The 14,122-nt window shown below is 38.5% G+C and overlaps 1 protein-coding gene across 2 annotated transcripts in view; it reads left to right on the top strand.

Annotated features, from left to right (window-relative positions):
- LOC121868805 overlaps positions 1-14,122 on the top strand; it is a 213,782-nt gene that overhangs the window by 101,364 nt on the left and 98,296 nt on the right. For both annotated transcript variants that reach the window (XM_042369754.1, XM_042369756.1), the window contains exons 6-7: positions 2,889-2,997; positions 3,178-3,361. In XM_042369754.1, the coding sequence (XP_042225688.1) occupies positions 2,889-2,997; positions 3,178-3,361 (293 nt within the window). The remainder of the gene's footprint in view (positions 1-2,888; positions 2,998-3,177; positions 3,362-14,122) is intronic.

Consider the following 14,122-nt stretch of genomic DNA (forward strand, 5'->3'; position numbering starts at 1 on the left):
CATATATGATGTTAACAGTCACTGAAAATGGGGTTTAAGTAGAATTTCTCTTGCATTTTGCACAAAATTCAGAAATTTTCTTCTTTGCCATAGATCAGTGGTTCCCAACCTTTTTGTACTCGCGACCCCTTTCTCAAAACCCTGAAACGCATGCGACCCCCCTGCCATTAGCCATTTCAGTTTTATAAATTTTTCTGAGAAGGAAAGGGGAAGAAAGAGAAAACAATCATTAATTCATCAATTACTTGTATTACTTTTTTTTTATTAACATAAACATAAATAACATCATCTCTCCAAACTAGCTAGTGGGATGGGTGGGGTTGCATCTGAGCAGCGAGTCTTGGAATTCGTGGCGGGGTGTTTGTAGGAGCCATTCTCATGTCATCCTCGACATCCAATCTGTTCCTGGTCTTCGATTTGATGTGGACGAGGGTTAAAAATCTGGCCTCGCAGAGGTATGTGTAGGCAAATGGAAGAAGAACACGTAAGGCCAGCATGCTGACTTTGGAATATGATTGATGCATAGCTCACCAGAATTGAGTCATCGATTTCTCCTGGAACAGGTCACGCGCCGGAGAGTCGTTCCGTAGATCCAAGAATTCATCTTGGACTTCGTCGGGGATGCTGGATACGTCAAGTGTAGCAGAGAAAGGGTTTCTTACCAGTGCCTCCTCTTCTCCTGTGAGCTCAGGGAAGTATCGCTGGAATTCCTTTTCTAGGGACTCAAGGTGTCCGGCAATCTCCTCCTTCAGGAACTGATCTAGTTCGCCCTCAGACTCATACATCACTCCGCAGAGTTTCTCAAACATGTCAATGTTCCCAAAATTGACTTTCCGACGCCAGTTCTGCAGTTTGGATATGAAGACCCGTAGATTGTCTTGAAATCGGAGAACGTGTGTTTCCCTTCCCTGAAGTTTCAAATTCAGCTTGCTCAGCTGGTCGAAAATGTCTGCCAGATACGCAACCCTTTTATTCCACGTTTCATCATCGAAGTGCGCCAGATCTCTCTTTTCTTGCACTTCCAGAAAGAACCTGATTTCGTCTTTCATCTCGAAGACACAATTCACAATGTTCCCTTTCGTAAACCAATGTACAGCCGTGTAGAAGAGAAGGACCTCATGGTCAGCACTCATGTCTTTGCAGAGTTCTTTGAATAGACGAGTGTTGAGTGCTCCAGCCTTCACGTAATTCACAATTTTGATCACAGAATTGAGCACTTCCCGCAGAGAAGCAGGAAGGGTCTTACTAGCGAGAGCATACCGGTGGATCATGCAGTGGATGCCCTTAGCTTGGGGAGCCAGCTTCTTCACTCTTGTCTGGAATCCTGACTTAGATCCTAGCATAGCTGGTGCTCCGTCTGTACAAACCCCGCACACGTTTCCCCACTGCAAATCTTCGGTATGAGAAAAGGTAGAGACCTTTTCCATGACATCATCAGCTGTTGTAGTGGTTTCAAGTGTGTTACAGAACAGGAATTCTTCTTTGATGACCTATGAATGAATGTACCTCACGAAGACAAGCAACTGAGAACATGAACTCACATCTGTTGATTCGTTGAGTTGAAAGAAGAACAACGGAGAAGCTTTGATTTCATCCAAAACCTGCTGTTTCACATCCATAGACATATGAGAAATATGCCTCTGAAGAGTATTATTCGACAGAGATATTTGCTGCATCTTTTTCACACTGGCTTCCCCAAGAACGAGCTTCACCATCTTCAACATGCAGGGTTTGATAAGTGTTTCTCCAATCATGTGAGCCTTTTTTTTGTTTTTCAATTTCCAATGCAACTTCATAAGAAGCCTCCACTGCTGCTGCACTCTGTTGCTGAAATGACCCACTAGCATCGAGCTTTTGATATTTGAGACGAAGCTCATGAAGTTTGAAGAACTCCAAATCCTTCTCTGCGTGTTCCAGATGCTTCGTCTCAAGGTGACGCTTGAGTTCCGAAGGTTTCATCGACTCCGCACTCAGGACAACATCGCACAAGACACATTGTGGTTTCTCGACGCCGTTGTCGGCGAGCACTGTGGTGAAATCAATGTTGAGGTAGTCTTCCGAGTGTTTGCGCCTTTTAGCCATGGATTCAGATCTGTAAATACAAAATATAAAATTTTGAAATACTAAATATACAAGAAACATCAGCAATAAACAGAGCCGTAAAAAGTATCCAATATTGTTACTCAACTTACTAAGTTACACACACACACACACACATTCTCGTAAATCCGTAAAATATTACAATTAAGCACAACTGTGCATGATCAATTAATTTTTAACTCACCCAGTTACTCCAGCTGAGAAAAATATCAGTAGCAACGATACAGGAACTGCGTGACTAGTGACAGGCTGGTTCGATACTGACTGACTCGAGATGGGTGCCTCAACTATTTAAATACCCTGCTCCTCTCTACCAATATGCACAAATACGCATGCGCTTCTAGCGGATTTGCGGACACTTCCACAACTTGCCCGAAGCTGTCTGAAGCTTCCATACGCATCGACTCACATAGGGCAGGGGATTTCTAGAACCAACTCACACATACAAGTACCAACTAAAAAGTAGACGCGAACACTAATAGCCTAACCGTAATACATCGAAAAGAGTGAGCGAAAACTATAGCCTACTCCACCGGCACAACATTATGTTGTGTGTTCTAGGTTACTGGCGTATCAGTGAAATGAAAGTTTTGGTAATGTTCCTGCTGATGTACTAAGTTCTTCTCCCAAGGCTACCTAGTTCTCCCAAGGCTTCTCGACCCCCCAGCCAACCCTCCGCGACCCCCTTGGGGGGGGTCACGACCCATAGGTTGGGAACCCCTGCCATAGATAAATGAATAAGTTGGTGAGTGATAGTGAGTTAATGCAATAATATGTGATACTTTCAGCTGTGTGTGAAGCTTATGCTGTGGTGGAGATGGATGAACCCCCTCAGAAGTTCACCACTTCAGTAGTCAAAGACACAAGTTCTCCCTTTTGGGATGAACAGTTTCTTTTGTAAGTTAATGAGATGAAAATATTGACAAATGTATGGAGAGAGAAAACCATATGTGAGAAATATATCTTAAGTTAGCTGACTATATTTTTCTTACCAGTTTGTAAATATTTCAATAATCTACTGTATATGATTTTCATGATTTTCATTATTATTATTTTATTTTATTTATTTTTTTTTAGTGATCTTAGTGGTGGCACATTGGAACTACTCTTTGAGGTATATGATAAGAAGGATGGAAATTTCTTGGGGCTTGGAATTGTAGGAATTGAAGAATTAGTTGCCACGCCCTCCCAGAGACAAATCATCCCCCTTCAATCCCGGCCATATGAAAATGATGAAGTCTCAGGATCGTTGACAGTGGAGGTGAGATGAGCGATTTTATTAATATTACAGGATAATGAAAAAAACTCCCCATATCTTTAATTAATTAGGCTTTATGTTTTTATCATGTGCCATTTTGAAACTTCCATGCTTTATTTTCCCATCATGATTGAATTTTTATCACATTGGTCAAATTTTATGACAGTATACCTCACTAGATGCCACTACCTTTGAACTATTTTTGTGGTGATCCCTAGGAGATTCATGTACTAAACATGTTGTACAGGGACAGTATTTTGCTAACTTTATGGCATATACAGTTGACAAGAGAACTGTGAGATAAATCACTGCCAAAACATCTCTTAGTCTTAGACCAAACCTGCCATTCCCCATAAGGTGTGCTGTGCTTGAGAGTAAAGGAGAAGCCCTTTCAAAATTCAATACTGTATTCAGTATGGATTAATATACTATTGGACAGTGTATTGCTTCAAACAATGAGTACAGCACATTGTAACCTTTCCACCAGCTTGAGTCTGTAAGACTGCATGAATCTGGTGGTTATCTGAGAAACTAATGGGGCTAGTCAGGTTGGAGTCTTGTGTCTACAGACTGGTCAGTACAGTACAGTGCAGTATTGCTCAAACTCATTCTTATCTCGTAGGACAATATACTTTAGTCCTCAGTTCCCTACAGTCAATAATTTACAATTTAAGGTGTTTCAGTGGGTGTATTTAAGGGATAAATGCTTTTCTCAAACTTTTTAGTCTGTTGTCATTAGTTTGGTTACATAATAAGTTTGGTGAAACTCTACATTATATTTGATTATATTTGGCAGCCGGGCTTATTGGCTTCATCATGTCATATTCACTGCAAGTTGTCCATCTATGCTGTATTTTACCTGTACAGTATTGTGATATACTCGAAATTATATAAATAGGAGATGGAATCCCATTTATAGCATGGAATATAAGTGAGAGGCCTGAATTCCCATCAGGGAACTGATGACTGGAGTATTTTGTTCCCTTTAGCCAGAGTAGATTTTAGCATTACAAACTGGAGACTCAAGACTTTGACCTGGCTAGTCCTGCCACCCTTGAGACACCCAAAGGAGTTATTGAATTTGTTTGGACTCACTTGGGTGGAATGATGTAATGTGTTCATCACTTACAGAAATACATTTTCTATTTGGATAATATACCCAGCTGTCAATCATTGCTCTATTTGTGAACTCGACATGTGAGGTAATTGGCAGGTTTATATATCACTTCTCTTGCTCATCTTCTCAGCCATGAAATGGGATTCTGCACCTCACTTCTCCTTTTTTCTCTGCAGAGGTAACTGAACTTGATTTATACCCAGTAACCAGTTGCCTTTTTAATTCTATATCTTGCAGAATAAAATCTGATACTCAGACATGCTCTTCCATTCAGTCCCATTTTGACATGTTGGATGGTAATTGAAATGTTAGAGGACTGAGGAAAATAATGCAAGGGTAACATTTTTGGACCAGGAGCTGTTACGAATACTGTAGTATTGTACAGTGCCATGTTATGAAGTACTGTACAGTGACCCCTCGGTTAATGAACTCAATCCGTTCCAGAAGGTTGTTCGTTAACCGAAAAGTTCGTTAACCGAAACCATTGTTTCAATGGGTTTTTGGGTAATTGGTTCCAGCTCACCGAAAATTTCCTAAATTCAACAAAAATGGTAGAAAAGTTCACTTACTTTGAGGTGTGTATGTAGAAGGCTCCTGGATGATGATGATGATGATGGGATTTAGAATGGGGGTGGAGGAGAAGTAAGAAGAGAAGGCATTGGGGTGGAAGAGAAGTCACCCCATGGTGCCATTTCACCCATAAAATTTTAGCTCTCTGGTTTAATTCAAGATTATTTTCTTTAGATCAACACTGCACTGCATTATATATTGTCAATATGTAAAATATATTTCAAAATGACCAATAATTTGCTTGGAAACACAGAAAAAAGCATTTAGTTGAAGAGAGTCTCAAGCAAGATGTTACCTCCAGTGAAAACAGAGAGAGACTAACGCCTGTTTACTGTGTTAAGAGGCTGGATGCCGTGCATTAAACTAGTCACTTTACCTTCAATTATGTTCAATAATTGTTAAAATGACTAAAAAATTGAATATTAAACTTTTAAAATTATTGAATAGTATAAACTTTTGATATTTACTAAAATAGTAAGGAATTTAAGCCCTAGAACCGATTAATGTATTGGCGGACTGATACTAAAGCTGGTTGCCCGGTCAGTGCAAGCGAAAACATGTTGAGGTCGGTTCGTAAGAAATTCGTTAACCGAATTGAAGATCCTTATGGAAGGCAGTTCGTTAACCGAAATTTCGTTAACCGAGGCGTTCGTTAAACGAGGGGTCACTGTACATATAAGAAGTTATCACTTTTAGCAAATAAAGAGTTTTGGAAAGTATGTGGGCTGTCCAGATAAGTATGCAGAAGAAGGAAATATGTAGAAAGAAGGGGAGAAAAAAAAAGTGCATAAATGTGATAAGGAAACTAACAAGATTGAGAAGAATAAGAAAACAAAATGGTGAAAACATGAGTGTGCAGTTTGGTATTGTATTACTGGTGGTCCAGCACCTCCTTTAGTCCGGACAAAATTACGAGAGGGCACTTAACTTCCTTCCCTCCCTCCCAGCCAGGGTGAAGGTAGTTTTAGGCTTAAAGTTTTTATCTTATAAAATGTCGCTGACTAGACTAAGCAGAATATTACTTTCACTGCTGGAATCCTTATAGGATAGTGATTAATTTGAGTATAAACATCACATACGTAGTTTGCACAAGAGATAAAAGTTTAGTCTAGTGTAATACATTTGAGTACAAGTTTTCTAAAGCATATTTTCGGGAAGATTTATGTAACTTTCTTCAATTATTTTTACTCCTTTACGTGCACACACCATCCTAAATATATACAGCTGCTCCCCGACTTACGATGGGGTTAGGGACCGACATCCAGGTCGTAAGTCGAAATGGTCGTAAGCCGGAAATGCTTAAATAACACATAGAAAATCTAAAATGGGTGTCTCTTTTTCTTTTCAGCACCACAAAACACTCACTTTAAAGCTTGCCAGCTATTTTAAAGTGAATTACAGATGAAAATTTTGTATGTGTACTGACTTTGGGACTCGAAAATACGTAATTTGACCAAATTTTGGTACAACTGAGGCAGGTCATAAGTGCGGGTGGACGTAAGTCGAGTAGGTCGTAAGTCGGGAGTAGCTGTATTGTGAAAAAAGTAAAAGAAGTAATTGTCCTAAGGGAAAACCTGTACTTAAATGTACTAAGTTAATTAGTACTAAAAATTTTATGTCTAGTGCAAACTATCAAACTATGTGATGTTTGTACTTAAATTAATTACTATCTTTCAAGAATTCCAACAATTTAAGTAACATTCTGCTAAGTCAATTCAGTGACATTTTATAAGCGCAAAACTTAACTCTCTCTACAGCTCCTCCCCGACTTACGACCTACTCGACTTACGACCACCCACACTTATGACCTGCCTCAGTTGTACCAAAATTTGGTCAAATTACGTATTTTCGAGTCCCAAAGTCAGTACACAGACAAAATTTTCATCTGTAATTCACTTTAAAATGGCTGGCAAGCTTAAAAGTGAGAGTTTTGTGGTGCTGAGAAGAAAAAGAGACACCCATTTTAGATTTTCTATGTATTATTTAAGCATTTTCGACTTACTACCTGGATTTGGGTCCCTAACCCCGTTGTCAGTCGGGGAGCAGCTGTATTTGATAACTATGCATTTTGTTATCTCCCCTCCCCAACAGCTGTCAACACCTCGCCTCCCCCTCCCCTTTCCTCCCAGCCAGGGTGAAGGCAGTTTTAGGCTTAAAGTTTTTATCTTATAAAATGTAGCTGACTAGACTTAGCAGAATATTACTTGCATTGCTGGAACCCTTGTAATATAGTGATTAATTTGAGTATAAACATCAAATAGTTTGCACAAGAGTTAAAACTTTTAGTCCTTTAGTGTATTACATTTGAGTACAAAGTGTGTACAGTAACATGTTGCTCAAAATTATGGCTTTTTCACATTTAATTTACATTTAATATTTGTTTCATTTAAGTTTCTATCAGTCCATGGTGCTTTAGAGACACAGGAGGTGTACAGTAGAAGTCCAAAAATCCGGACTGCTTGGGGATTGGGTCGGTCCGGATTTTCGGATTTTTCGGATTCTCAGGCAGTACTTTTAAAATTCAAATTTAAGGAGGAATAAAGAAGAGTTGAACAGGTACATTTTGATAGTTTATTCATTAGCAAATATAGCATGCTTCATTTATCAAAACGAGCAGTTTTAAAGAAAAATAAAGTCAACACTTGACGAAAATGTAAACAGACTGTCTAATACCATGACGAGTCTTGAAATTCCTACGCCATCCATCACTTAATGCGCACTCTGATTCAATGTTTATTTGCTCCTTAAAAGACTTTGCTTTGGCAATAAGCAACGGCCCAGAAATTGCCATACTTTCTGATTGTTTTAACAAAAACCATTCGTGCAACACTTTATCAAGATTTTCTCATTTGGGCCGATGTAAACTTTTTCTTTCAGTAATTTTAATGTAAGGCTCAGAAGAAGCTGTGAATTCTACAATTTTATTCTTTGCCTTTTTTATATCATAAATTGTAGACTTTCCAATGTATGTTTCCATTAGAACAGTATTGCTCACACCACGTTCTAGTTTCTTAATTATTTCAAGTTTGTCACTCAATTTCAATGTGTTCTTCTTTCTCTTCACACAATGAAGTTTATCTACTTTAGGAGCCATTATTATGGGCTTGTACTCTGTACATGGAAAGAGTAGGACTCAAAATTACATACGTTGTCACAGTTTGATTGCTTGTTTTAAAGTGGCAATCGCGTGGTCGCTTGTTGTCGCAGTGTAGCTGTGGTGTTCACGCATGCACACATACACACAAAAGATTTATAGTGCCTCAAATTTTACATTTCAGGACAAGCTAATTACAAAACCAACAAAATCAGCTACCTATAATTTACAATTACTTTTATTATTAGAATTATGTAAATTAATTTTTTTAAAGGAACTCCATTCATTCACGTAACCCACAAAAGCCCGCTAAATTTAAAAAGTTTGAAAGTTTTCGAAAAGTCCGGATTCTCGGGTGGTCCGGATTTCTGGCATCCGGATTTTTGGACTTTTACTGTATAATTAGTGGGTCAGAGGTGTATTGTTGAATTATTACCTGACCTCGGTTGGTCCGGCAAAACAGATAATCCGGCAAGGCTTTGGAACCAAGGGTGCCATAAAATCGGTGGTGTACCTGTACCAGGCCTGGGAAAGGAATAATTTAGAATTCACCTTCATTGTTTATAACTTTTTGTTTAGCTTAAGCCATTGTTTATTATTATTTTCCCCGTTTTTAGTTTCTCTTTCAAGGAAAAAGAAAATCCATAAGAGAAAACTCTCCAGTACCTTTCCTCCTCCTATGAGAATGTCTCCGTTGTGTATTCTGAGTTTCTAACATCACAGTTTTTCACCCAGTGAGTGAGTGAGTTGGCTTTCTCTTGGGTTATCATGAGTTAACTAGTCTTTGGAGCTTAGATAAATTTAGTTAGCAAAGCTTCTCTGAGTTTTGATGTCTCTTGTGTTTCTTATAAGTTTTAAATATAGGGTGGGAGTTGGGGAACATATATTTTATAAGCACAATTCAAGTTTTTGTATCTGTTGTCAATTTGCTCAGTGCACTGATGTATCCTACCTGTAATGCCGAGTCAAGAAGCAACAGTAAGCCTTAGTCGTTCTCTTTACTCATTTGATGGACACAGTATATGGGAGGGATTTCTTTGATGTATTTTCTTATTAATTTATCCCATTGTGGTTAACTTTTAAACTCTTCAACCATTTTTCTTCTTTCTTTTTCTTATTTCATGAAGTATAGATAGTAGTTATAGCTTAGCTATGTTACTGCATGGAGTTATTTCATAACCTCTGACCTTTGGTAGCATGGCTCGAGGGTTAAGACACTTGAGTACAATGTAATTCTGGTATCAAGCAATGGAAAAGAATGACGGCAAAATACTGCAGGTAAATGATACTCCTAACATATAAATAAAATGGTTTATTAAAATTATAAAATGGTTTATTAAAATGAAGTTATATTTTATGAATAATTTCAGTAACACTCAACTACAGGGGTCAACTCCCTGGTTTTACTCATTTTGTACTGTTAAACTTAGGTACATTCTCCCCTTATACCATTACTGGGTGTAAATTTACAAGAACACACAACAATACTCTTTTATAGCACCTTTGAGCACCATTTGTACTGTAAAAGTGGCAATGATGCCAGTTACATCACCAACAACAATACTTTAACATCACCAGGATTAGTAGCTTCTCTCCACTACTGTGGTACTTTTGCCCACAAGCAAAGTGGTGGTCAACCTACTCTTGCTGACTCCAAACACTCAGACAATTCAGGTGAATACATACAGGTGTACTCGGAGGAATAACACAGCCACAATACAGCCCTACTGAGTGGTGAACTCATCCATAACAATGATGCGGGCTGGCATTGTTTGGTCGGCCTGTGAGATCAACAAGCTGGACAATGAATGCGTCAGATGAACATCTGGGCAGTTGACTGGACCCCAGAGTAGGTGTATTTTTTTTTTTTACGGGAATTAGCCCACCCGGCACAGGTCAAACGACCCACAACGGGGCCTGGAGGGGGGGCAAAAAAAAAAGAACAGAAATAAATTGGAAATAGAGAACAAAAAGGTTATATTGTGTTAATCTATACCACGAAGATGTCGGAAAACCAGCTTTTTAAAGTGAGACAGATTGTATAAGTATGGAAACACAGAAGAAGGCAGAGCATTCCACAGTTTGGCTGTGTGAGGAAAGAAGGAGGTACTATAACGGGTTATTCTAGTGTGACCAACATCCACAGAGAAACGGTGGGCACCGCGGGCAAGACGTGTGTTACGAGCCCACGGCCTTGCCGGCATTACACAGGATGCCAAATCCACCGAACATTGCCCGTTAAAGTACCTGTAAAAGAGAGAGAGAGTGAAGCAACATTGCGGCTAAGAGAAAGGGAAGAGAGATTGTCGACTAAAGGAGGAGAATTAATAAGACGAAATGCCTTTGATTCCACCCTATCTAATAGTTGGACAGAAGAAGAGCCACCCCAGATATGAGAACAGTACTCCAAGTAAGGACGAATGAATCCCTTATATACTTGAAGCAACTGCTCAGGAGTGAAGTAGCTACGGCATCTGTACAGCATTCCCAACTTTCAGGAGGCAGCTTTAGCTATACTAAGGATGTGTGATTACCAGGACATAATGGAGGAAATGGTGAGGCCTAACATAATTATTTCAGAATTTGGCAGGATGATAGCTTCCTGAAATGTAATTGGTGGGAGATCCCGACGCTCGTGTTCACAAATTTACCTGAGTTTACTGGCCTTCATCCATCTCCCAAACTAGTGTGGAGGTCGTCCCAATCTACAAGGCTCTTGGCCGAGAGGAACATGTGGGTGGAGGGGTTTCAGATGCTGGACTGAGGTTGTTGACATGAATGTCAACGTTTCAAAAAGACGCTAAGGGCATAAGAACACTTCACTTAAAACACATCAGTTATGTTACTGTATCACTTGCATATTCAAAGTATTAACTAAGTCAAAATCACTTAATGTGGTGAGGTATAACACGGAACTGGACATTACCTGTGGGTGGAGGAGTGTCAGATGCTAGACTGAAGACCGTGATCGTCAGTTTCCCGCTCTCCTCCTCCTCCGCCTAGCTCTGAGTTTCACTCGCCCAACTATTTCAACAAACTCTGTTACTATGCACTTTGTCGTGTGAAAATGAGACTACGAACTTATTTCAATTTTCTAAGATCCCCTTTTCAAACTACGCTCTGACTGAGCTGTCAAAGACAAGAATTAAATTGATTTCAAGGTTCAGGATGGCCGTCCCTGGTGGGTGGAGCATAAGACAAGCAGTATCAGGTTACACCCGTTAGATTCTCAGAGATGCGTGGCCTGACAGTTCCCTTCAGGATAATTGTTTACTTTTGTAATTAACATCCTTACAACAACTTCACCATGAACATCAGATTCTCTGATGTTCATATGTGAAAAAGAGGAAACTTCAGCCTCGGTTAACAATTACTGGCATCTCTAGGTCCGACGTCAATGATACCTCATTCCTACTGTAGACTCTACCCTGACTTATATTGACAATTTCGCTAACAGTAAATACAATTGAAGCTTTCAACATCAGTCACAACGGATCTTGAACGCTTCATCTGTAATCAGACATCTCTAAGTTGACGCAAAGCAAGGGTGTTCTCTCGCCAATTCAGATTTCATGAACACCCTGCACGGTATTTTGGAATACCTGAGTCTCTCCGGTAATGCGACATGGAAAACAGAGGACTCGGGTCTCCTGAAGTGGTTAGAGAACGAATGTTTCAACTGGAGACTCAAAAGGTTTACAGGTTTTGTGGGCATGGAGTTTAATATGAATTATTAGGTTTTAACAGACCAGCATGTCAGTGTGACCATGACAACAAAACAAGAAAATTTTTGCCAGGTTGTCTTCCTGTCAATGATCTTATCTGACTGTCTTTCCAGCAGTCACACTGTAAAACCTTCCATCCACCTGACACTTCACCTTCTGTCAGTCTGATAGTAAAATATTTCATCCATTGGACAGTTTATCATTTCCTTCACATGAGATTTTCTCCATCCATTTAACAATTTTTTCCTTTCATCCATTGACTGTCTGTCCATCCATCCAATTCACTTCACTCATTACTGCTTTAAGCTTTGGGTGTAGGTGCAGTAAGATTTACTTTCACCTACAACAAGTCTTCTACTCCTTTCTGAGTAAGTGCAATGTATATAGGAAACTTCAATTATTTTAAAATACATGTAATTTTAGGCTCATGCAATGAAGGAACGTGGAACTAATGCTTAAGTTGTACCGGTTATGTTGACCTGGGTGTGTGGGTGTCCTACGTTATTATGTACAGGTTGACAACCCCTTATCCGAAATTCCAAAAACCGAAAAGCTCTGAAAACCGAAAGTTTTTTTGAGGAGCATTTTTTTTTTTTTTTTGCCCACCCGGGCACAGGTCACTGACCCACATCGGGGCCTGGGGGGTGAAAATGTAACAGTAATAGTAACAATAATTATAATAATAATAATAATAATATAATACAGTAATAATAATAATTATTCATAGTAAATAAAATTTTTAATAAAAAATACACAAAAATAAAATAAGAATGATAACAATAATAATAATAATAATAATAATAACAATAATTCTGTAATAATGAAATAATAATAATAATAATAAAGAAATACAAGAATGAGAAAAAAGATCAAAAGTGACCGAGGCCTGGACTATAGTTATTGTGTATTCTTGTGTGTGTGTGTGTGTGTGTGTGTTTGTGTGTGTGTGTGTGTGTGTGTGTGTGTGTGTGTGTGTGTGTGTGTGTGTATTTAATTGTGGTTGTACCTCTCTAGTCCGGCATTCTGTGGTCCGGAAACTCCCGTGGTCCGGAACGATTTTAGTTTGTCCAATAGGTAGATAGGCAGCTTTTTTCTTTTTTTTTCTTTTTTTTATTTCTCTGAATTATTATTATTATTACAGGAGTATTAAATTTTTGCCCCTCAGGCCCCAATGTGGGTCAGTGACCTATGCCCGGGTGGGCTAATCCCCGTAAAAAAAACAACAACAAAGCCGCGGGAAATTAAGGTTTGTTTACATCCGGCAGTTCGGCTGCTCTCTCTCTCTGCTTGTCTATACAGAGTACAACATTTAACCCTTCAATATATATGAGCAGTAAATAAGTGTTGCTTTCATATTCTTATGTAGAGTAATGACGATATATTTTCACATGTGCGCACTTACATACGAGCAGTCTCACTATTTTTTTTACCATTAATGGTTAGCTACTTATATTGTTCCATTTATTAACATTAAATAACATTACAGGTACTTCAAGCAACCATATTCATTATTTACATTAATTTTACTACAACTAAACTCAGGGTCTTATTTTCTTCAGTTTTATATGTAGAACCAATCAGTCACTGGTTTCATAAGCTTTAACATAAACAATGCCGGCAGCGGTCTCGTCTCCTCAAATATTCCACGTATTATTAATAAATTGTATTGTTAATTTTGCACACACGTATATTAATTCAATAAACACAAATTCAGAAACATTAATTAAAATATATATGAACAGTAAATAAGTGTTGCTTTCATATTCTTATGTAAAGTAATGACGATATGTTTTCACGTGTGCACATGCGCACTTACATATGCGATTTCTCTTTTTCTTTACCATTATCGTTAGCTACTTCTATTGTTCCATTTATTAACATTAAATAACATTACTTAAAACAACCATATTAATTTTACTACAGCTACAACCAAGGTCTTATTTTCTTCAGTTTTATATGTAGAACCAGTCAGTCACTGGTTTTGTAATCAACGAAAACAATACTGTGTCATTTCCTCATGTGTTTTAATTTTCTACGTATTATTAATGAATTGTATTGCTCATTTTGCACATATAAACATTAATTCAATAAAAAAGACATTCAGTAATAAACAATAATGAATCTTTTGTACATAAGAGAAATGACGCTGTTTACACGATTATGCACGTTGTCTGCACGTTGGCGGGCCGTTCAAACCCGTCGAAATTCAAGTTTCCGCCGTCAAAATTTTTATATACAGTGACCCCTCCGTTAACGAA

Source organism: Homarus americanus, unplaced genomic scaffold (assembly GCF_018991925.1).
Source record: "Homarus americanus isolate GMGI-L3 unplaced genomic scaffold, GMGI_Hamer_2.0 scaffold30535, whole genome shotgun sequence".
Lineage (NCBI taxonomy): Eukaryota > Metazoa > Arthropoda > Malacostraca > Decapoda > Nephropidae > Homarus > Homarus americanus.